Here is a 24,925-nt window from a genome sequence, read left to right on the forward strand (position 1 = left end):
CAGAGTACACAACGTTAATGATAAAAAATAAGATCTTCAACCCAACTGACACTTATTGGCAAAACCGAGCCAACCTAAGTCCACTTGCTGCCCGCTGGTAACCAACTAGCTCGACTAACACTTCAACATCAATTTTACCTCGGATGGTATGTCATCCTGGAGTACACATCAACACGGATAATCATACTAGTTGGATTAAGGATAAAGCCAGGATGGGCCCGAACAGGTAACAGACTTTCCCCTAAATAGGTGATTTTTCTATTGATACTACAGTGCTCGCATAGGATGTGGATGACATGACATGCAACTGAACTAATGTACTAATATGAAAGGAGATTTTTCTAAGAATATGAGAATATCAAGATCATGCTAAACTACCCAAATTGTCTCATCCGTCTTTTCTATATAAAAAGTGCAAGTATGTCGAAAAAGTTACTTTCACTCAATAGCTCGAATTTCACTTGAGTTTACTTATGTCAGTCCACTTAGCTCACTGAACCTGTCGCACCTCTAGTTTTCATAGCATTCTGCACGTCTCTATATTCTTCGTTTATCCTCATCAAAATTATTATTAATTTAAATATTGGAGTGCTAATTCCAGCCTCAAGAAAATCTTAGAATCCTCAGATATTCCTTCAACATTTTTATGATGCTGCTAGACTCCAATATGCATTAATATCAAATAATGTAGCGAGTAAAATATAAAATTTATAACATCGTAAAATTATATAATTTTCACAGTGTTTAATCATTAAACTTATTTGAAAATTTCTATATCGACTCCGTATATGCAAATCTAATAAATAAATCAAAGCGATAAGTTTTAAATAAAAATAATTGTAACAAGAATAATATAATTACAAAATAAAGTAGCTAAACTCACCCCTTAAAAGTGCTTTTAACTTTTAATTCAAATTTAGAGATAGAGACGATGCTCTCAAATTAACACTCTCAAAATGCTCTTTAAAACCAAAAATTGAAAGAAAACAAACTTTTAAAACTATCCTAATACCAATCATAAAATAAGGCATCAAATAACAATATGCTTACACTATAAATCAGAGCATGATCAATACTATAATACATGACATAATAATTCATTAATTTGAAAATTTAAAAAAAAAAAAAAGGATTTGAAATGATGGAAGGAGAGTCAAGGGTAGTTTTTTTTTTTAAAAAAAAAATTATATCAATTCAATCAAAATATTAATATATTAAAAATAATAAAGAATAAATTATAGTAACTCTCGATTCAACCAATATATTAATATTACTATAAATACATTATAGGGAACATTATACTTCCTTACCTTGAGGTTTGGTGTAATGACATGTAGACCCTCCATGGTGTAAAAAATTACATCTAACACCACTGAAATTTGCTTCTACCTAATAAATAAGTCTATATGTTAGTCAAAGTTCACTGAAATTGTTGATAAGTGATAGATAGTATGGTAGAAAGAACGGAAAAATTGAATAAAAATGAATATTTACCATTGATTGACTTATTACAGGTCAAATAATTTTTTTTGGGCTAAACTACCCTTATAACGGTGAAGCTGTACCTTAATGCGTTAAGACATATAAGGGTAATTTGATCACAAAAAGATTTATTTGTTCTGTAATAAGTCAATTGGGGGGTAAATATAAACTTTTGTCTGATTTTTTTATTATCATCAGCAAAAATGGAGGAACTTATTTGTTAGAGGGAAGCAAACCTTAAGGGTGCTATAGATGTGAATTCTTAAATAACAAGAAATCTATGTGTTATTACACTATATTTTGGGAAAGAAGAGTGTAGTTATCTCTAAATTATAACAACTTATATAAAATAAAATAAGATAAATATCTATATATTTGATGGGACACGAACCAATAGCCGTGGATGGTGAGTTGTGGGGCTCAAGATGGTGGCGATTGGGGCAAAAGAACACGTGGCCCCTAGATATGTGGCATGTTGATAATCATAGTCATGGGAGTAAATGTGCAAAGGTGTGAGGGGGAAGCACATGGGGGGCTGTGTAGCTACAAGAAATTCATGTGATCACATGTGCCCTTTTCCTCCTTTGTTTTTTAGGAGCCCCCGTGGGCCCTCCACTTTACAACCTGCGACCCTATCCGGTTCCCGCTACCCCACCTCCCAACTCCGTCCCGTTACCACCCCCTCCCCCACCCCCAATGTTTTTGTTTTTTTAAAGTAAAAATGAAAAACTAATATTTTTTAAACATAATTGATTATAAGAATAATTATTAAATATTTATAATCTAATAGTTATCAATAATTTATATTAATTATCTATATCAAATAATTATATTTAATTAATTTTATTATTAAAGTAGAATAACATCTCACGCATTGATAAGGTTCAAACCCATAATTCTGAAGTCATGGGGCCTCAATTTCACTAATTGAGTTACGCTTTATCGGTTCGATTTGTCAAGTTAAAATTCCGTAAGTAAAAATTATGAGTTTAATCGAGTCTCGTAAATATGAGTATAAATTCATTTTTTTTAGAGAAAATTTTCATTTTTTTGATTTTTTTAAACATGTTTATTAATTTTTTGAATTAGAGATGCATTAAATCAGTTTTTGAATTTTAGTCCCCAATATTTATATTTAACTTTGAAGGATAACTTTAATGATGGACTATTATTTTGTAAAAATTACTACTATAAATAATTAATGATATATTTATAGCGATAATTTAGTGACAATATATAATTGATATTACTGTTGTTATTAAATTATTATTGTAAAGGTGTTATTAATTATTTATAATGATAACTTTATTTCGTCATTTTCTTCTATTTTATTATTATAGTAGTTGAAAGTACAAATTTACCCTTTTTTTTCAAAAGACTAATTTAAAAGGGATTAAAAAAAATTAAAGTTGGATTCGAATATTGGGAGACAAGCAAAATTTTTACCCATAAAGAATCATATAACTATTTAATTTTTAAATAAAAAATAATAACTCAATTTCTAAACTTATGAAAAAGAAACTAATCCTTTCTCTATTTTATCATTATATTAGCCGTCGTGACACATTATTTTTACGTGTATATAATAAATATTTTTTTATATTTTAAAATATGTTATATACAAATAAGAATAAAATATGTAAGTCAACAAATCACATTAAAAGAGAAAAATAAAAAGAAAATCATTTTAAGGGTATTATCGACGCAATAAAATTATTAATGCAGCAATGTTATAAACCATCATTTGTGAATGAAAACTGATTTTTGTTTTTTTATTATTAGTACTAACTATTGTACTGTCGTTCTTGCATGCATATAATAAATAATTTTTCATGTAATACATAAACCAATTCATTTCATAAAAAAGAAAAGAAAATAAAAAATTAATTTATCAATTAATATAAAATTTAAAAAATTAAATAAATTAATTATCTTATTTGTTGAAAAATATTTTTAAGTTTACAAAAATTGATATAATCTCTCGTCAACCGTTATTTGTGAGTATGCATATATATATATATATATATTTTTAATACTAGTATATAGATAAATTTTAAGAAAAACACTCATTAGCATTTTTGGTGAACGGTGATGGAATCAAGACCGTAGATCAATAATTCCAAGAAAGAAATCCGTGATGGAGGGGAGGTCGGGAAACCAAAGCCCAAAGCTTAGGTAGCCCCCACCTTCGTTGGCATTGACATTTCTAGAACGCCATTACAATAATTTAACACCACTTCCCTCCTCCATTCTTCTCACCACCCCCCCCTCTCTCTCTCTCTCTCTTCATGGACTGTTCCAACACTGCTGCTTACGCCGTAGACCGAGAGGACGCTCCCACATTATCAAGAAACCAAGAAATGGACAGGGAGAAGCCGCCGGAAACGAGCCATGACATGAATGCGGCAGTACAACAGCCCCCAGCGGTCGTCTTCCGCCGTGGAAAGGGCAGGAGGAGGAGAACCCATTCGAGGAAGATGCCGAAGGAGGGGTGCTGTAATGGCGCCGGCGGTGAAGAATTAAAGGATGAGAAAGCGGAGGTGGAGAGGAAGATAGCGGCGTTGCAGAAAATAGTGCCCGGAGGCGACAGGCTTGCGGTGGAGACGCTGTTTGAAGAGACGGCGGAGTATATATTGGCCCTGGAGTGGCAGGTGAAAGCCTTGAGATTTCTTGCTGCCTTTGTTGAAGGTTCTGACATGGAGAAAAGAAAGCTTGGTGGCTGATTATAATAATATGTATATATATATTTACATGCTGAACTGTTTTTTCTTTTTTTTTTTTTTAAATTTATTTGATTTCTCCCTTTTTCCACTTTTGATTTGTTTTTTTGAATTATTTTTTTTAGAATTTTCTTTCTCAGAAAATAAAAATGAGGGGTAAGGGATTTCTTAGCTTTAGTCTTTTTCCCCCCTCTCTGTTTCTATCTCCTTTTGTTTTTATTTTTTTTTTTTTACATTTAGTTCAAGTTGAGTGTTAGATTTGAATATATTTTCTAAGGAGAGGAGATTAATGGGTTAGTGGTTTAGTTCATGGTAAATTAGGTAATATGTTGAAGCAATGTTGTAGAAATGTTATTTGAATGAATGCTCAATATTGTGGAAATGATTATTTTCCTTACATATTGAACATTTGAGTTTATTGAGATTTTTTTATTTGAAAAGGGCATTTTAAATATTTGATAGATTCATATGTTCATAAATTATTTTTTCTTGTTCTTGAAATTCCCTATATTTAGAATTAAATTGGGATAAATTTTAATGATGAATAAAATATGGGATGGAATTAAATTATCATACTATATACCTTATTATTTGTATTGAAAAATTTTGGGATAAAACTAAATTTGAAAAACAGGCAACAGGAAGAAATCTAGTAATTTAGGTATCCAGAAGACTGAAGTTAGTTTGGATAAAATATTTTCATATTTAAGATAAATGTATATAATCACGTACAATTCTCCTCAGATCGGTCTAGTGCCTAGTGGAATTTAAATCATCTCTTTATTATGATCTATCACGGGCTCGAGTAATATCACTCAGAGCGATCTAAAAGCAAATAAACAAAGAATTAGGATGGATATCTACCTTTCTGTTTTAGCCATTGATGCGATAGAAAAGGTAGAGTAATATCACGGACTTGAGTAATATTACTCAAACCAATCTAAAAGCAAATAAACAAATACTATATTATTAAATTATTTTGTGTATTTTTAGGCTTTAAAATGTTAAAAGATTAAAATATTAGTTACTTTTTGTATACTGTACAAGTACAAATTATTGTATATCATTGTTTTAGTTTATTAAAAATATTACTCATATGTATTATATTTGAGTATAAATCAAACATATGCACATTTTATACATATATGTATATATGATATACACCATATCTATATATGTGTAGCAAAACGATGGTTGACCACAATTAAGTGAATTTTGATTGAATACTAATGTTTGATAATTTTATAATTTTTAATTACTAAGAAAAAAATCTCACTAGTTAGAAACCTCATGAGTTTAAATTAAAAATAAATTTATTTTTATCTATACAATCATCTAAGCAATATTTTATTTTCAAAATTAGTACTTATGCATATAAAATTCTAGCTTCAAGATCAGGATATTAATTCAATTTGCATTTATCTTAAACAACTTCAAATGTCAGAGGATTTTGTATTATTTGTTCAGAAATATTATTTATCTTATCACTATCATTTATTTTTATTTTAACTATGTACGTTTTAATCTCTAGCTCATTCATGGGGTTATTAAGGGCTTATTAGCTCAGTTGATCAGAGTGTCGTACTAATAACACGAAGTTGTAGGTTCAAGACCTGCATGGGGACCATTGTGTTATTTTTATTACTTTCTTTTGATTTTTTGACCTACAAAATATTTAGAGCTTGGTGCATGGAAAATATTAAATCCCATTTAGTTGATTCTAATAAGGTTTCAAAAAATTCATTAATTAATTTTTTCTATAAAATTAGTCAAGTACAATTTAACATTGCAATTCTTGAGCTTCTATTGATAAAAATTTTCTAATTTAATTTAATGTCTACCAGATTTTTGGTCATACCATAAGGTCGAAGGATATTCAAGAAAATTCTAAGATCAATGGGACTATTCCTATAAAAAAAAAAAAAAAGAAAAAGATTATCACCCCGATTCTTAAGTCAATAAAAATTATATTAAAAAAGAATAAAGGAAACTTGAATTAAAAAGACAATAATTGAGTAGAGTAATGATAAATAGTATACATTCATATAGAGTGCAAAATACAAGCTCAAAATAGCCTAAACATTGAGAGAAAATGGAAATAATAACCAAATGACTGCACAAGGTCCCTATTTATACATGTGTACAGAATAGGGTACGGAAGTTGTTGAGGAATCACCTGGAGATATTTTAGGATGGCGTGTCCTGATGTTTTGAAAACCTATACGACGTGTTCGTCCAGTTATATGATGTAGTTTTAGTTGGAATCAGTTTGTTTCTTGGGTCTACCATCTCAGTAAAGTAGCAGGTAAGCTTGCGGGCCTTTGTTCCCTACTGATAGTCCTGCTGGGCTCACAGCCAGCTGAGCTGATGTGCTTTGCTTGTGTGCTTAGTCTATAAAAGATTTAAGGGCATCATAATCTATTTACATATTACACAATTAGTTTAACCATATTAAATTAATTGAGGTCAAGAACTATTAACAATTTTAGTCAATATTCTACATCTTTAATTGAACACTTGAATTAAATATTTGATGAATTATTCCCGTTAATCATAAATTAATTCAACCAGTAAATAATCGAATCAAGAAGATGACCTTCTCCGGCAAAGTGTAAGACCCCTTGAATTCACCCTTGTGGTAGTCACGGGTTAACAACTATTATGACTTGTCAAATTAAATTAATCTTACTAATTAAATTATTTTGGATATTTTTCTAATTTGTTAAGATCTAAACTAAGTTTAAAAATAATTTTAAAAATCTAGGCAATATTCGAACAAATTTCATTATTGTATGTTAAATTGAGTTGGGACTTGTTCCAATTATACTACAAATTCTTAATGGGCATTGAAGGCTTATTAGCTCAATTGGTTATCGCATGGTGCTAATAACCTGAAGGTTGCAGGTTCGAGACCTGCATGGGCCATTATGTTATTTTTATCACCTTTTTTTTTTAGCCTAAAAAATATTTAGGTTTTTGGTGCATGAAAATATTAAATCCCATTTAGTTGATTCTAATAAAATTTCAAAAAAATTATTAATTAATTTTTTTCTAGAAAATTAGTAAAGTACAATTTAACAGTACTTTTCTTGAGCTTGATTTGATAAAAATTTTCTAATTTAATCTGATGCGTGCCAGTTTTCTGGCACACCACAAACTTGAAGGATTTTGAAGAAAAATCCAAAGTTCAATGGGGACTTGCCTGAAAAACAAAGATTACCACTCTAATACTTATGTCAGTAAAGTTATTTTAAAAAAAATAAAAGAAACATCAATTAAAGTGCGAGTAATGGTGTAGAATAATGATCAATAATATGTATTCATGTAGAGTGCAAAATATAAGTTGCAAATAGCCTAAAAATCGGGAGAAAATGGAGAGAATAAGTGAGAGTTTTAGAGTGAGCATTGATGTGACAAAATAACTGCACAAGACCTCTATTTATAGATGTGTATAGAGCAAAGTACGAAAGTTGTTGAGGAGAGTTTTAAACCAATTGAAAGTCCTTTTAGTTGGCTATTATTCAAGAAACAACATTTGTAATTTGGACTTAGTTTCACTGAGATACATTAGGTAGATAGAATCTTGCTATGTACTCCAAAAAGCAAGGAGGAATTGGTTAATTGTAGAATCCCAGTTCATTTGTCGTCAATCTACTAGGAACCAACTGTAGATATTTTTTGATGATGTTTCCTAATTTGTTGACAAGTTATATGACGTGTCCGTCCAGTTATATGATGTAGTGTCCGGCTGAAATGAGCTTAATTCTTGGGTCTGCTAGTACTGTACAGGGGGTAAGTATGTGAGCCTTTCCCTCCTGTTGGGCTCATAGAGAGCTGAGCTAATGTGCTATGCTTGTGGGCTTAGTACATATAAGGGGCATCATAATCTATTTATATATTACACAATTAATTTAACCCCATTAAATTAATTGAGGTAAAGAACTATTAACTATTTTAGTTAATATTTTACATCCTTAATTGAACACTTGAATTAAATATTTGTTGAATTATTTTCATTAATCATAAATTAATTCAACAATTAAATAATCGAATCAAGAAGATGACCTTCTCTGGCAAAGTGTGTGACTCCTTAAATTCACCCTTGTGATAGTCACGGGTTAACAACTAATTTGACTTGTCAAATTAAATTAATCTTACTAATTAAATTTTTTTTGGATAACTAATCAAATATTCAAATGAAAATTAGAAATATATAGGATAGAAAATATAGAAGTGTAACAAAAAAAATTTCAAATGTCATGTTATTCTTCTAATTTGTTAATATCTAAACTAAGTTTAAATATAATTTTAAAAATCTAGGCAATATTCTTCAGCTAGACTTTGTTGCAATGTGGGCATCGAAGGCCTATTAGCTCAGTTGGTTAGAGCGTCGTGCTAATAACGCGAAGGTCGCAGGTTCGAGACCTACATGGGCCATTATTTTATTTTTATTGCTTTTTTTTTATTTTGTACAAAATAATTAGGGTCTGGTGCAAGAAAAATATTAAATCCCATTTAGTTGATTCTATTAAGGTTTCAAAAAATTCATTAATTAATGTTTTCTGTAAAATTAGTAAAGGACAATTTAACATTACTTTTCTTGAGCTTGTTTTGATAAAAAATTTCTAATTTAATGTGATGTGTATAGATTTTTTGTCACACCACAAGGTCAAAGGATTTTCAAGAAAAGTCCTATGAACAATTGGGACTAGCCCAGAAAAATAAAGATTATCACTGCGATGCTTAAGTCAGTAAAAGTTATTCTAAAAAAGAATAACAGAAACTTGAATTAAAGTGAGAGTAATGGTGTAGAATAATGATAAATAGTATATATTAATGTAGAGTATAAAATATAGGCTCCAAATAAAATTGAAAGAAAATTGGAGAGAATAAGTGAGAGTTTTAGAGTGAGCGTTGATATTACAAAATGACTGCACAATCATCTAAATATAGAAGGGCAAACAAAAAGAATTTCAAATGTCATGTTATTTTTCTAATTTGTTAATATCTAAAATAAGTTTAAATATAATTTAAAAAATCTAGGCAATATCTTCAGCTAGACTTTGTTGCAATGATGTTACAAATTCATGGGGGGCATCGAAGGCCTATTAGCTCAGTTGGTTAGAGCGTTGTGCTAATAACGCGAAGGTCGCAGGTTCGAGACCTGCATGGGCCATTATTTTATTTTTATTACTTTTTTTTTATTTTGTACAAAATAATTAGGGTCTGGTGCAAGAAAAATATTAAATCCCATTTAGTTGATTCTATTAAGGTTTCAAAAAATTCATTAATTAATGTTTTCTGTAAAATTAGTAAAGGACAATTTAACATTACTTTTCTTGAGCTTGTTTTGATAAAAAATTTCTAATTTAATGTGATGCGTACTAGAATAATGGGGACTAGCCCAAATAGCCTAAAAATCGAGAGAAAATGGAGATAATAAGTGAGAGTTTTAGAGTGAGGGTTGATATTACAAAATGACTGCACAATGCCTCAATTTAAAGGTAGGTACAAAGCAGGGCAAGGAAGTTGTTGAGGAGAGTTTTATGACAATTGAAAACATTTTGAGTTTGCTATTATTCAGAAAAAAAATCATTTGTGATTTCGACTAGATTGATTGAGATACGTTAGGTGTATTGAATCTTGCCATATACGGTAGAAAATCCAGGAGGAATTGGTTTCTCGTGCCAGCTCATTTGTCGTCAATCTACTAGGAATCGCCAGGAGATATTTTAGGATGACGTGTCCTGATGTGTTGGCAAGTTATATGTCGTATCCGTCCAGTTATATGATGTAGTGTTCTGTTGGAATAAGTTTGTTTCTTGGATCTGCTAGCTCAGTTAAAATGCAGCTAAGCCTGTGGGCCTTTGCTCCTTGTTTATGGGCCTGCTGGGCTCATAGCCAGGTGACATAATGTGTTTTGCTTGCGGGCTTAGTCCATAAATAGCTTAAGGGGTATTGTAATCTATTTATATATTACACAATTAATTTAACCATTTTAAATTAATTAAAGTCGAGAACTATTAGCTATTTTAGTTAATATTCTACATCTTTAATTGAATACTTGAATTAAATATTTGTTGAATTATTTCCATTAATCATATATTAATTCAACCATTGAATAATCGAATCAAGAAGATTACCTTCTCCAGCAAAGTGTATGACCCCTTAAATTCACCCTTGTGATGGTCACGGGTTAACAACTATTATGACTTATCAAATTAAATTAATCTTATTAATTAAATTGTTTTGGATATTTTTCTAATCTATTTAGATCTAAATTAAGTTTAAATATAATTTTAAAAATCTAGGCAATATTTGAATAAATTTCATTATTGATATGTTAGATTGAGTTAGGATTTGTTCCAATTATACTACAAATTCATGGGGGGCATTGAAGGCCTATTAGCTTAGTTGGTTAGAGTGTCGTGCTAATAACGCGAAGGTCGCAGATTTGAGACCTGCATGGGCAATTATGTTATTTTTATTATTTTTTTTAATTTTATCCTACAAAATATTTAGGATCTGGTGCATGAAAAATATTAAATCCCATTTAGTTGATTCTAATAAAATTTCAAAAAATTCATTAATTAATTTTTTCTATAAAATTAATAAAGGATAATTTGACATTACTTTTCTTGAGCATGTTTTGGGTAAAAATTTTCTAATTTAATATCATGCATGCCAGATTTTGGTAGCACCACAAGATTGAAGGATTTAAAAAAAAAATTCGAAGATCAATGGGGACTAATCTGAAAAACAAAGATTACCACTCTGATGGTTGAGTTAGTAAAAGTTTTTCTAATAAAGAATAAAAGAAACTTGAACTAAAGTGCTAGTAATGTTGTAGAATAATGGTAAATAGTATGTATTCATGTAGAGTGGAAAATATAGGCTCCAAACAGCCTAAAAATTGGGAGAAAATGGAGAGAATAAGTGAGAGTTTAGAGTGAGTGTTGATGTTATAAAATGACTGCACAAGGCCTCCACTTATAGGTGTGTACAAAGGTATGTACGAAAGTTGTTGAGGAGAGTCTTATGCCATTTGAAAGTCCTTTGAGTTGGCTATTATTCCAAAATTAACATTTGTGATTTGGACATAGGTTGACTGAGATACATTAGATGGACAGAATCTTGCTATGAACTCCAGAAAATCAAGGAGGAAATGGTTACTTGTAGATTCCCATTTCATTTATCGTCAATCAACTAGAAACCACCTGTAGATATTTTAGGATAACGTGTCCTAATTTATTGGCAAATTATATGACGTGTCTGTCCAGTTATATGATGTAGTGTCTGGCAGAAATGAGCTTAGTTCTTGGGTCTACCAGCTCAGTAAAGTAGCAGGTAAGCCTGTGAGCCTTTCCTCCCTATTTATGGGCCTGTTGGACTCATAGCCAGATGAGCTAATGCTATGCTTGTGGGCTTAGTACATGAAAGGTTTAAGGGGCATCATAATCTATTTATATATTACATAATTAATTTAACACTATTAAATTAATTGAGGTCAAGAACTATTAACTATTTTAGTTAATATTCTACATCTTTAATGAACATTTGAATTAAATATTTGTTGAATTATTCCCATTTATCATAAATTAATTCAACCATTGAATAATCGAATCAAGAAGATGACCTTCTCCGGCAAAGCTTGTGACCGCTTAGATTCACCCTTGTGATAGTCACGGGTTAACAACTATTATGACTTGTCAAATTACACTAATCTTACTAATTAAATTGTTTTGATATTTTTCTAATTTGTTAATATCTAAACTAAGTTTAAATATAATTTTAAAAATCGAGGCAATAATCGAACAAATTTCATTATTGATATGTTAGGTTGAGTTAGGATTTGTTCCAATTATGTTACAAATTCATGGGTGGGGGATTGAAGGCCTATTAGCTCAGTTGGTTAGAGCGTTGTGCTAATAACGCAAAGGTCGCAAGTTCAAGACCTGCATGGGCCATTATGTTATTTTTTATTACTTTTTTTTTTATTTTGTCCTACAAAATATTTAGGATTTGGTGCATGCAAAATATTAAATCCCATTTAGTTGCTTCTAATATTATTTAAAAAAATTCATTAAACTAATTTTTTCTCTAAAATTTGTTAAGGACAATTTAACATTACTTTTCTTGAGCATGTTTTGATCAAAAGTTTCTAATTTAATCTGATGCATGTCAGATTTTTTGTCACACCACAAGGTTGAAGGATTTTAAAAATAATTCGAAGATCAATGGGGACTATCGCTAAAAAATAAAGATTACCACTCTGATGCTTAATCAGTAAAAGTTATTCTGAAAAAGAATAAAGAAAACTTGAATTAAAGTGCGAGTAATAGAGTAGAATAATGATAAATAGTATATATTTATGTAGAGTGCAAAATATAGGCTTCAAATAGCCTAAAAATCGGGAGAAAATGGAGAGAATAAGTGACAGTTTTAGAGTGAGCGCTGATGTTACAAAACGACAGCACAAGACCTCCATTTATAGGTCTATACAGAGCAACGTACGAAAGTTGTTGAGGAGAGTCTTATGCCATTTGAAAGCCCTTGAGTTGTTCATTATTCCAAAAATAACATTTGTGATTTGGAGTTAGTTTGACTGAGATACATTGGGTGAATTGAATCTTGCTATGTACTCGAGAAAATCGAGGAGGAATTGATTACTAGTAGATTCTCAGTTCATTTGTGGTCAATCTACTAGGAACCACCTATAGATATTTTAAGATGACGTGTCCTAATTTTGTGACAAGTTATATGACGTGTCTCCAGTTATATGATGTAGTGTCAGGCCGAAATGAGCTTAATTGTTGCGTCTACCAGCTCAGTAAAGTCTTGTTGGTTCACGAGCTCTTACTTTAGTTCTTTTCATTTCGTATGCAGTGATGAAGCGAGGTCCTTTTCTTTGAGGTCTTGGACCATGCGCCTATCATGACGTGAAGGGTTTTTTCCTTAATATCTCAGACCTTAGTAGATCTAAGATGAGACCACATAGGTAGGGATTGAGAAATCGCCCTCTACCCAGCCAAAGTTCGAGAGAACCACGTGGATATAAAGACTTGGTATACACAGTACCGACGCGAGCATAATGCTTATTTCGGTGGTGATCTAAGCGTGTGAGAGCTCTGTATCCAGCACCACCCAACCCACTCTGCAAAGAGTGGAGAACCTCTTCACAGGGTACATATGTTGTAAAGCAGCAAGGCCAAATGGATGATAGGTAAGCCTGTGAGCTTTTTCTCTCTGTTGATGGGCCTGTTGGACTCATAGCCAGATGAGTTAATGTACTATGCTTGTGGGCTTAGTCAATGAAAGATTTAAGGAGCATCATAATCTATTTATATATTACACAATTAATTGAACACTTGAATTTAATATTTGTTGAATTATTCCCATTAATCATAAATTAATTCAACAATTGAATAATCGAATCAAGAAGAAGACATTCTCAGGCAAAGTGTGTGACCCCTTAAATTCACCCTTGTGATAGTCACAGGTTAACAACTATTATGACTTGTCAAAAATTAATCTTACTAATTATATTGTTTTGGATATTTTTCTAATTTTTTTAATATCTAAACTAAGTTTAAAGATAATTTTAAAAATCTAGGCAATATTCGAACAAATTTCATATTGATATGTTAGGTTTAGCTAGAATATGTTGCAATTATGTTACAAATTCAAGGGTGCTATTGAAGGCCTATTAGCTCAGTTGGTTAGAGCATTGTGCTAATAATGCGAAAGTCGCAAGTTCAAGATCTGCATGGACCATTATGCTATTTTTATTATTTTTTTTTGTTTTGGCCTACAAAATATTTAGGGTTTGGTGCATGAAAAATATTAAATCCCATTTAGTTGATTCTAATAAAATTTCAAAAAATTTGATAATTAATTTTTTCTACAAAATTAGTAAAGGACAATTTAACATTACTTTTCTTGAGCTTGTTTTGATAAAAGTTTTCTAATTTAATCTGATGCGTGCCAGTTTTTTGGCACACCACAAGGTTGAAGGATTTTGAAGAAAATTCCAAAGTTCAATGGGGACTAGCCCTGAAAAACAAAGATTACCACTCTAATGCTTAAGTCAATAAAAAGTTGTTCTAAAAAATAATAAAAGAAACTTGAATTAATATACGAGTAATGGTGTAGAATAATGATAGATAGTATATATTCATGTAGAGTGCAAAATATAGGCTCCAAATAGCCTAAAAATCGGGAGAAAATGGAGAGAATAAATGAGCATTTATGTGACAAAATAACTGCACAAGACCTCTATTTATAGGTGTGTACATAGCAACGTAAGAAAGATGTTGAGGAGAGTTTTAAACCATTTGAAAGTCCTTTGAGTTGGCTATTATTTAAAAAACAACATGTGTTATTTGGACTTAGTTTGAGTGAGATAAATTAGGTGGACGAAATCTTGCTATACACTCCAGAAAATCAATGAGGAATTGGTTACTTGTAGATTCCCAGTTCGTCAATCTACTAGAAACCACCAGTAGATATTTTAGGATGATATTTCCAAATTTATTGGCAAGTTATATGACGTGTCCGTCCAATTTTATGATGTAGTGTCCGGCTGAAATGAGCTTAATTCTTGGGTCTACCAGCTCAGTACCATAGCAGGTAAGCCTGTGAGTCTTTCCTCCTTACTGATGGGCCTGTTAGGCTCGTAGAGAGTTGAGCTGATGTGCTATACTTGTGAGTTTAGTCAATGAAAGGTATATGGGGCATCATAATCTATTTATATACTATACAATTAATTTAACCCCATTAAATTAATTGAGGTAAAGAACTACTAACTATTTTTGTTAATATTCTACATCTATAATTGAACACTTGAATTAAATATTTACTGAATTATTCCCATTAACCATAAACTAATTCAACCATTGAATAATCGAATCAAGAAGATGACCTTCTCTAGCAAAGTGTGTGACCCCTTAAATTCACCCTTGTGATAGTCACGGGTTAACAACTATTATGACATGTCATATTATATTAATCTTATTAATTAAATTGTTTTGCATAACTAATCAAATAATTCAAATGAAATATAGAATTAGAAATATATAGGATAGAAAATATACAAGGGCAAACAAAAAGAATTTCAAATGTCATGTTATTTTTCTAATTTGTTAATATCTAAAATAAGTTTAAATATATTTTAAAAAATCTAGGCAATACTCTTCAGCTGGACTTTGTTGCAATGATGTTACAAATTCATGGGGGGCATCGAAGGCCTATTAGCTCAGTTGGTTAGAGCGTCGTGCTAATAACGCGAAGGTCGCAGGTTCGAGACCTGCATGGGCCATTATTTTATTTTTATTACTTTTTTTTTATTTTGTACAAAATAATGAGGGTCTGGTGCAAGAAAAATATTAAATCCCATTTAGTTGATTCTATTAAGGTTTCAAAAAATTCATTAATTAATGTTTTAAAATTAGTGAAGGACAATTTAACATTACTTTTCTTGAGCTTGTTTTGATAAAAAACTTCTAATTTAATGTGATGCGGACTAGATTTTTTGTCACACCACAAGGTCAAAGGATTTTCAAGAAAAGTCCTATGAACAATTGGGACTAGCCCAGAAAAATAAAGATTATCACTGCGATGCTTAAGTCAGTAAAAGTTATTCTAAAAAAGAATAACAGAAACTTGAATTAAAGTGAGAGTAATTGTGTAGAATAATGATAAATAGTATATATTAATGTAGAGTATAAAATATAGGCTCCAAATAAAATTGAAAGAAAATTGGAGAGAATAAGTGAGAGTTTTAGAGTGAGCGTTGATATTACAAAATGACTGCACAATCATCTATTTATAGGTAGGCACAATCATCTAAATATAGAAGGGCAAACAAAAAGAATTTCAAATGTCATGTTATTTTTCTAATTTGTTAATATCTAAAATAAGTTTAAATATAATTTAAAAAATCTAGGCAATACTCTTCAGCTAGACTTTGTTGCAATGATGTTACAAATTCATGGGGGGCATCGAAGGCCTATTAGCTCAGTTGGTTAGAGCGTCGTGCTAATAACGCGAAGGTCGCAGGTTCGAGACCTGCATGGGCCATTATTTTATTTTTATTACTTTTTTTTTATTTTGTACAAAATAATTAGGGTCTGGTGCAAGAAAAATATTAAATCCCATTTAGTTGATTCTATTAAGGTTTCAAAAAAATTCATTAATTAATGTTTTCTGTAAAATTAGTAAAGGACAATTTAACATTACTTTTCTTGAGCTTGTTTTGATAAAAAATTTCTAATTTAATGTGATGCGTACTAGAATAATGGGGACTAGCCCAAAAAAATAAAGATTACCACTGCGATGCTTAAATCAGTAAAAATTATTCTAAAAAAGAATAACAGAAACTTGAATTAAAGTTAGCGTAATGGTGTAGAATAATGATAAATAGAATATATTAATGTAGAGTGCAAAATATAGGCTCCAAATAGCCTAAAAATCGAGAGAAAATGGCGATAATAAGTGAGAGTTTTAGAGTGAGGGTTGATATTACAAAATGACTGCACAATGCCTCAATTTAAAGGTAGGTACAAAGCAGGGCAAGGAAGTTGTTGAGGAGAGTTTTATGACAATTGAAAACATTTTGAGTTTGCTATTATTCAGAAAAAAAATCATTTGTGATTTCGACTAGATTGATTGAGATACGTTAGGTGTATTGAATCTTGCCATATACGGTAGAAAATCCAGGAGGAATTGGTTACTCGTGCCAGCTCATTTGTCGTCAATCTACTAGGAATCGCCAGGAGATATTTTAGGATGACGTGTCCTGATGTGTTGGCAAGTCATATGACGTATCCGTCCAGTTATATGATGTAGTGTTCTGTTGGAATGAGTTTGTTTCTTGGATCTGCCAGCTCAGTTAAAATGCAGCTAAGCCTGTGGGCCTTTGTTCCTTGTTTATGGGCCTGCTGGGCTCATAGCCAGGTGAGATAATGTGTTTTGCTTGCGGGCTTAGTCCATAAATAGCTTAAGGGGTATTGTAATCTATTTATATATTACACAATTAATTGAACCATTTTAAATTAATTAAAGTTGAGAACTATTAGCTATTTTAGTTAATATTCTACATCTTTAATTGAATACTTGAATTAAATATTTGTTGAATTATTTCCATTAATCATATATTAATTCAACCATTGAATAATCGAATCAAGAAGATTACCTTCTCCAGCAAAGTGTATGACCCCTTAAATTCACCCTTGTGATGGTCACGGGTTAACAACTATTATGACTTATCAAATTAAATTAATCTTATTAATTAAATTGTTTTGGATATTTTTCTAATCTATTTAGATCTAAATTAAGTTTAAATATAATTTTAAAAATCTAGGCAATATTTGAATAAATTTCATTATTGATATGTTAGATTGAGTTAGAATTTGTTCCAATTATACTACAAATTCATGGGGGGCATTGAAGGCCTATTAGCTTAGTTGGTTAGAGTGTCGTGCTAATAACGCGAAGGTCGCAGGTTTGAGACCTGCATGGGCAATTATGTTATTTTTATTATTTTTTTTTAATTTTATCCTACAAAATATTTGGGATCTGGTGCATGAAAAATATTAAATCCCATTTAGTTGATTCTAAAAAAATTTCAAAAAATTCATTAATTAATTTTTTCTATAAAATTAATAAAGGATAATTTGACATTACTTTTCTTGAGCATGTTTTGGGTAAAAATTTTCTAATTTAATATCATGCATGCCAGATTTTGGTAGCACCACAAGATTGAAGGATTTAAAAAAAAAATTCGAAGATCAATGGGGACTAATCTGAAAAACAAAGATTACCACTCTGATGGTTGAGTTAGTAAAAGTTTTTCTAATAAAGAATAAAAGAAACTTGAACTGAAGTGCTAGTAATGTTGTAGAATAATGGTAAATAGTATGTATTCATATAGAGTGCAAAATATAGGCTCCAAACAGCCTAAAAATTAGGATAAAAAGGAGAGAATAAGTGAGAGTTTAAAGTGAGCGTTGATGTTATAAAATGACTGCACAAGACCGCCACTTATAGGTGTGTACAAAGGTATGTACGAAAGTTGTTGAGGAGAGTCTTATGCCATTTGAAAGTCCTTTGAGTTGGCTATTATTCCAAAATTAACATTTGTGATTTGGACATAGGTTGACTGAGATACATTAGATGGACAGAATCTTGCTATGAACTCCAGTAAATCAAGGAGGAAATGGTTACTTGTAGATTCCCAGTTCATTTATCGTCAATCAACTAGAAACCACCTGTAGATATTTTAGGATAACGTGTCCTAATTTATTGGCAAATTATATGACGTGTCTGTCCAGTTATATGATGTAGTGTCTGGCAGAAATGAGCTTAGTTCTTGGGTCTACCAGCTCAGTAAAGTAGCAGGTAAGCCTGTGAGCCTTTCCTCCCTATTTATGGGCCTGTTTGACTCATAGCCAGATGAGCTAATGCTATGCTTGTGGGCTTAGTACATGAAATGTTTAAGGGGCATCATAATCTATTTATATATTACCTAATTAATTTAACACTATTAAATTAATTGAGGTCAAGAACTATTAACTATTTTAGTTAATATTCTACATCTTTAATGAACATTTGAATTAAATATTTGTTGAATTATTCCCATTTATCATAAATTAATTCAACCATTGAATAATCGAATCAAGAAGATGACCTTCTCTGGCAAAGCGTGTGACCGCTTAAATTCACCCTTGTGATAGTCACGGGTTAACAACTATTATGACTTGTCAAATTACACTAATCTTACTAATTAAATTGTTTTGATATTTTTCTAATTTGTTAATATCTAAACTAAGTTTAAATATAATTTTAAAAATCGAGGCAATATTCGAACAAATTTCATTATTGATATGTTAGGTTGAGTTAGGATTTGTTCCAATTATGTTACAAATTCATGGGTGGGGGATTGAAGGCCTATTAGCTCAGTTGGTTAGAGCGTCGTGCTAATAACGCGAAGGTCGCAGGTTCAAGACTTGCATGGGCCATTATGTTATTTTTTATTACTTTTTTTTTATTTTGTCCTACAAAATATTTAGGATTTGGTGCATGCAAAATATTAATTCCCATTTAGTTGATTCTAATATTATTTCAAAAAAAATCAATAAACTAATTTTTTCTATAAAATTTGTTAAGGACAATTTAACATTACTTTTCTTGAGCATGTTTTGATCAAAAGTTTCTAATTTAATCTGATGCATGTCAGATTTTTTGTCACACCACAAGGTTGAAGGATTTTAAAAAAAATTCGAAGATCAATGGGGACTATCGCTAAAAAACAAAGATTACCACTCTGATGCTTAATCAGTAAAACTTATTCTGAAAAAGAATAAAGAAAACTTGAATTAAAGTGCGAGTAATAGTGTAGAATAATGATAAATAGTATATATTTATGTAGAGTGCAAAATATAGGCTTCAAATAGCCTAAAAATCGGGAGAAAATGGAGAGAATAAGTGACAGTTTTAGAGTGAGCACTGATGTTACAAAACGACTGCACAAGACCTCCATTTATAGGTCTATACAGAGCAACGTACGAAAGTTGTTGTGGAGAGTCTTATGCCATTTGAAAGCCCTTGAGTTGTTCATTATTCCAAAAATAACATTTGTGATTTGGAGTTAGTTTGACTGAGATACATTGGGTGAATTGAATCTTGCTATGTACTCGAGAAATCGAGGAGGAATTGATTACTAGTAGATTCTCAGTTCATTTGTGGTCAATCTACTAGGAACCACCTATAGATATTTTAAGATGACGTGTCCTAATTTTGTGACAAGTTATATGACGTGTCTCCAGTTATATGATGTAGTGTCAGGCCGAAATGAGCTTAATTGTTGGGTCTACCAGCTCAGTAAAGTCTTGTTGGTTCACGAGCTCTTACTTTAGTTCTTTTCATTTCGTATGCAGTGATGAAGCGAGGTCCTTTTCTTTGAGGTCTTGGACCATGCGCCTATCATGACGTGAAGGGTTTTTTCCTTAAGATCTCAGACCTTAGTAGATCTAAGATGAGACCACATAGGTAGGGATTGAGAAATCGCCCTCTACCCAGCCAAAGTTCGAGAGAACCACGTGGATATAAAGACTTGGTATACACAGTACCGACGCGAGCATAATGCTTATTTCGGTGGTGATCTAAGCGTGTGAGAGCTCTGTATCCAGCACCACCCAACCCACTCTGCAAAGAGTGGAGAACCTCTTCACAGGGTACATATGTTGTAAAGCAGCAAGGCCAAATGGATGATAGGTAAGCCTGTGAGCTTTTTCTCTCTGTTGATGGGCCTGTTGGACTCATAGCCAGATGAGTTAATGTACTATGCTTGTGGGCTTAGTCAATGAAAGATTTAAGGAGCATCATAATCTATTTATATATTACACAATTAATTGAACACTTGAATTTAATATTTGTTGAATTATTCCCATTAATCATAAATTAATTCAACAATTGAATAATCGAATCAAGAAGAAGACATTCTCAGGCAAAGTGTGTGACCCCTTAAATTCACCCTTGTGATAGTCACAGGTTAACAACTATTATGACTTGTCAAAAATTAATCTTACTAATTATATTGTTTTGGATATTTTTCTAATTTTTTTAATATCTAAACTAAGTTTAAAGATAATTTTAAAAATCTAGGCAATATTCGAACAAATTTCATATTGATATGTTAGGTTTAGCTAGAATATGTGGCAATTATGTTACAAATTCAAGGGTGCTATTGAAGGCCTATTAGCTCAGTTGGTTAGAGCATTATGCTAATAATGCGAAAGTCGCAAGTTCAAGACCTGCATGGACCATTATGCTATTTTTATTATTTTTTTTTGTTTTGGCCTACAAAATATTTAGGGTTTGGTGCATGAAAAATATTAAATCCCATTTAGTTGATTCTAATAAAATTTCAAAAAATTTAATAATTAATTTTTTCTACAAAATTAGTAAAGGACAATTTAACATTACTTTTTCTTGAGCTTGTTTTGATAAAAGTTTTCTAATTTAATCTGATGCGTGCCAGTTTTTTGGCACACCACAAGGTTGAAGGATTTTGAAGAAAATTCCAAAGTTCAATGGGGACTAGCCTTGAAAAATAAAGATTACCACTCTAATGCTTAAGTCAATAAAAAGTTATTCTAAAAAATAATAAAAGAAACTTGAATTAATATACGAGTAATGGTGTAGAATATTGATAGATAGTATATATTCATGTAGAGTGCAAAATATAGGCTCCAAATAGCCTAAAAATCGGGAGAAAATGGAGAGAATAAATGAGCATTTATGTGACAAAATAACTGCACAAGACCTCTATTTATAAGTGTGTACATAGCAACGTAAGAAAGATGTTGAGGAGAGTTTTAAACCATTTGAAAGTCCTTTGAGTTGGCTATTATTTAAAAAACATGTGTTATTTGGACTTAGTTTGAGTGAGATAAATTAGGTGGACGGAATCTTGCTATACACTCCAGAAAATCAAGGAGGAATTGGTTACTTGTAGATTCCCAGTTCGTCAATCTACTAGAAACCACCAGTAGATATTTTAGGATGATATTTCCAAATTTATTGGCAAGTTATATGACGTGTCCGTCCAATTTTATGATGTAGTGTCCGGCTGAAATGAGCTTAATTCTTGGGTCTACCAACTCAGTACCATAGCAGGTAAGCCTGTGAGTCTTTCCTCCTTACTGATGGGCCTGTTAGGCTCGTAGAGAGTTGAGCTGATGTGCTATACTTGTGAGTTTAGTCAATGAAAGGTATATGGGGCATCATAATCTATTTATATACTATACAATTAATTTAACCCCATTAAATTAATTGAGGTAAAGAACTACTAACTATTTTTGTTAATATTCTACATCTATAATTGAACACTTGAATTAAATATTTACTGAATTATTCCCATTAACCATAAACTAATTCAACCATTGAATAATCGAATCAAGAAGATGACCTTCTCTAGCAAAGTGTGTGACCCCTTAAATTCACCCTTGTGATAGTCACGGGTTAACAACTATTATGACATGTCATATTATATTAATCTTATTAATTAAATTGTTTTGCATAACTAATCAAATAATTCAAATGAAATATAGAATTAGAAATATATAGGATAGAAAATATACAAGGGCAAACAAAAAGAATTTCAAATGTCATGTTATTTTTCTAATTTGTTAATATCTAAAATAAGTTTAAATATATTTTAAAAAATCTAGGCAATACTCTTCAGCTGGACTTTGTTGCAATGATGTTACAAATTCATGGGGGGCATCGAAGGCCTATTAGCTCAGTTGGTTAGAGCGTCGTGCTAATAACGCGAAGGTCGCAGGTTCGAGACCTGCATGGGCCATTATTTTATTTTTATTACTTTTTTTTTATTTTGTACAAAATAATTAGGGTCTGGTGCAAGAAAAAATTAAATCCCATTTAGTTTATTCTATTAAGGTTTCAAAAAATTCATTAATTAATGTTTTCTGTAAAATTAGTAAAGGACAATTTAACATTACTTTTCTTGAGCTTGTTTTGATAAAAAATTTCTAATTTAATGTGATGCGTACTAGATTTTTTGTCACACTACAAGGTCAAAGGATTTTCAAGAAAAGTCCTATGAACAATTGGGACTAGCCCAGAAAAATAAAGATTATCACTGCAATGCTTAAGTCAGTAAAAGTTATTCTAAAAAAGAATAACAGAAACTTGAATTAAAGTGAGAGTAATTGTGTAGAATAATGATAAATAGTATATATTAATGTAGAGTATAAAATATAGGCTCCAAATAAAATTGAAAGAAAATTGGAGAGAATAAGTGAGAGTTTTAGAGTGAGCGTTGATATTACAAAATGACTGCACAATCATCTATTTATAGGTAGGCACAATCATCTAAATATAGAAGGGCAAACAAAAAGAATTTCAAATGTCATGTTATTTTTCTAATTTGTTAATATCTAAAATAAGTTTAAATATAATTTAAAAAATCTAGGCAATACTCTTCAGCTTGACTTTGTTGCAATGATGTTACAAATTCATGGGGGGCATCGAAGGCCTATTAGCTCAGTTGGTTAGAGCGTCGTGCTAATAACGCGAAGGTCGCAGGTTCGAGACCTGCATGGGCCATTATTTTATTTTTATTACTTTTTTTTTATTTTGTACAAAATAATTAGGGTCTGGTGCAAGAAAAATATTAAATCCCATTTAGTTGATTCTATTAAGGTTTCAAAAAATTTATTAATTAATGTTTTCTGTAAAATTAGTAAAGGACAATTTAACATTACTTTTCTTGAGCTTGTTTTGATAAAAAATTTCTAATTTAATGTGATGCGTACTAGATTTTTTGTCACACCACAAGGTCAAAGGATTTTCAAGAAAAGTCCTATGAACAATTGTGACTAGCCCAGAAAAATAAAGATTATCACTGCGATGCTTAAGTCAGTAAAAGTTATTCTAAACAAGAATAACAGAAACTTGAATTAAAGTGAGAGTAATGGTGTAGAATAATGATAAATAGTATATATTAATGTAGAGTATAAAATATAGGCTCCAAATAAAATTGAAAGAAAATTGGAGAGAATAAGTGAGAGTTTTAGAGTGAGCCTTGATATTACAAAATGACTGCACAATCATCTATTTATAGGTAGGCACAATCATCTAAATACAGAAGGGCAAACAAAAAGAATTTCAAATGTCATGTTATTTTTCTAATTTGTTAATATCTAAAATAAGTTTAAATATAATTTAAAAAATCTAGGCAATACTCTTCACCTTGACTTTGTTGCAATGATGTTACAAATTCATGGGGGGCATCGAAGGCCTATTAGCTCAGTTGGTTAGAGCGTCGTGCTAATAACGCGAAGGTCGCAGGTTCGAGACCTGCATGGGCCATTATTTTATTTTTAGTACTTTTTTTTTATTTTGTACAAAATAATTAGGGTCTGGTGCAAGAAAAATATTAAATCACATTTAGTTGATTCTATTAAGGTTTCAAAAAAATTCATTAATTAATGTTTTCTGTAAAATTAGTAAAGGACAATTTAACATTACTTTTCTTGAGCTTGTTTTGATAAAAAATTTCTAATTTAATGTGATGCGTACTAGATTTTTTGTCACACCACAAGGTCAAAGGATTTTCAAGAAAAGTCCTATGAACAATGGGGACTAGCCTAGAAAAACAAATATTATCACTGCAATGCTTAAGTCAGTAAAAGTTATTCTAAAAAAGAATAACAGAAACTTGAATTAAAGTGAGAGTAATGGTGTAGAATAATGATAAATAGTATATATTAATGTAGAGTACAAAATATAGGCTCCAAATAAAATCGGGAGAAAATTGGAGAGAATAAGTGAGAGTTTTAGAGTGAGCGTTGATATACAAAATGACTGCACAATCATCTATTTATAGGTAGGTACAAAGCAGGGCACAGAAGTTGTCGAGGGGAGTCTTATGCCATTTGAAAACATTTTGAGTTTGCTATTATTCAGAAAAAAAATCGTTTGTGATTTCGACTAGTTTGACTGAGATACGTTAGGTGGATTGAATCTTACCAACTAGAAAATCCAGGAGGAATTGGTTACACGTGCCAGCTCATTTGTCGTCAATCTACTAGGAATCACCAGGAGATATTTTAAGATGACGTGTCCTGATGTGTTGGCAAGCTTTTTGACGTGTCCGTCCAGTTATATGATGTAGTGTTCCGTCGGAATGAGTTTGTTTC

The 24,925-nt window shown here is 31.0% G+C and overlaps 1 protein-coding gene and 10 non-coding genes across 11 annotated transcripts; all 11 read left to right on the forward strand.

Moving 5' to 3' along the window:
* Positions 1-3,707: 3,707 nt before the first annotated feature.
* On the forward strand, positions 3,708-4,620 carry PAR2 (phy rapidly regulated 2). Its single transcript, XM_011099779.3, has one exon. The coding sequence runs from the start codon at positions 3,771-3,773 to the stop codon at positions 4,203-4,205; it is 435 nt and encodes a 144-aa protein (XP_011098081.1). The 5' UTR covers positions 3,708-3,770; the 3' UTR covers positions 4,206-4,620.
* Positions 4,621-8,565: 3,945 nt separating this feature from the next.
* On the forward strand, positions 8,566-8,639 carry TRNAI-AAU (transfer RNA isoleucine (anticodon AAU)). The gene has a single exon. It is a non-coding gene; the product is annotated as a tRNA-Ile (tRNA).
* A 665-nt stretch (positions 8,640-9,304) lies between these two features.
* Positions 9,305-9,378, forward strand: TRNAI-AAU (transfer RNA isoleucine (anticodon AAU)). The gene has a single exon. It is a non-coding gene; the product is annotated as a tRNA-Ile (tRNA).
* Positions 9,379-12,095: 2,717 nt separating this feature from the next.
* Positions 12,096-12,169, forward strand: TRNAI-AAU (transfer RNA isoleucine (anticodon AAU)). Its single transcript has one exon. It is a non-coding gene; the product is annotated as a tRNA-Ile (tRNA).
* A 3,276-nt stretch (positions 12,170-15,445) lies between these two features.
* On the forward strand, positions 15,446-15,519 carry TRNAI-AAU (transfer RNA isoleucine (anticodon AAU)). Its single transcript has one exon. It is a non-coding gene; the product is annotated as a tRNA-Ile (tRNA).
* A 687-nt stretch (positions 15,520-16,206) lies between these two features.
* On the forward strand, positions 16,207-16,280 carry TRNAI-AAU (transfer RNA isoleucine (anticodon AAU)). Its single transcript has one exon. It is a non-coding gene; the product is annotated as a tRNA-Ile (tRNA).
* Positions 16,281-17,650: 1,370 nt separating this feature from the next.
* On the forward strand, positions 17,651-17,724 carry TRNAI-AAU (transfer RNA isoleucine (anticodon AAU)). Its single transcript has one exon. It is a non-coding gene; the product is annotated as a tRNA-Ile (tRNA).
* A 1,421-nt stretch (positions 17,725-19,145) lies between these two features.
* Positions 19,146-19,219, forward strand: TRNAI-AAU (transfer RNA isoleucine (anticodon AAU)). Its single transcript has one exon. It is a non-coding gene; the product is annotated as a tRNA-Ile (tRNA).
* Positions 19,220-22,492: 3,273 nt separating this feature from the next.
* On the forward strand, positions 22,493-22,566 carry TRNAI-AAU (transfer RNA isoleucine (anticodon AAU)). Its single transcript has one exon. It is a non-coding gene; the product is annotated as a tRNA-Ile (tRNA).
* A 690-nt stretch (positions 22,567-23,256) lies between these two features.
* Positions 23,257-23,330, forward strand: TRNAI-AAU (transfer RNA isoleucine (anticodon AAU)). The gene has a single exon. It is a non-coding gene; the product is annotated as a tRNA-Ile (tRNA).
* A 691-nt stretch (positions 23,331-24,021) lies between these two features.
* On the forward strand, positions 24,022-24,095 carry TRNAI-AAU (transfer RNA isoleucine (anticodon AAU)). The gene has a single exon. It is a non-coding gene; the product is annotated as a tRNA-Ile (tRNA).
* Positions 24,096-24,925: the final 830 nt, after the last annotated feature.

Source organism: Sesamum indicum, linkage group LG13 (assembly GCF_026168435.1).
Source record: "Sesamum indicum cultivar Baizhima isolate 11 linkage group LG13, ASM2616843v1, whole genome shotgun sequence".
Taxonomy (NCBI): Eukaryota; Viridiplantae; Streptophyta; class Magnoliopsida; order Lamiales; family Pedaliaceae; genus Sesamum; species Sesamum indicum.

Coding starts and splice junctions, on each gene's coding strand:
- PAR2 (XM_011099779.3), top strand. CDS start 3,771: ATGGACTGTTCCAACACTGCTGCTTACGCCGTAGACCGAGAGGACGCT.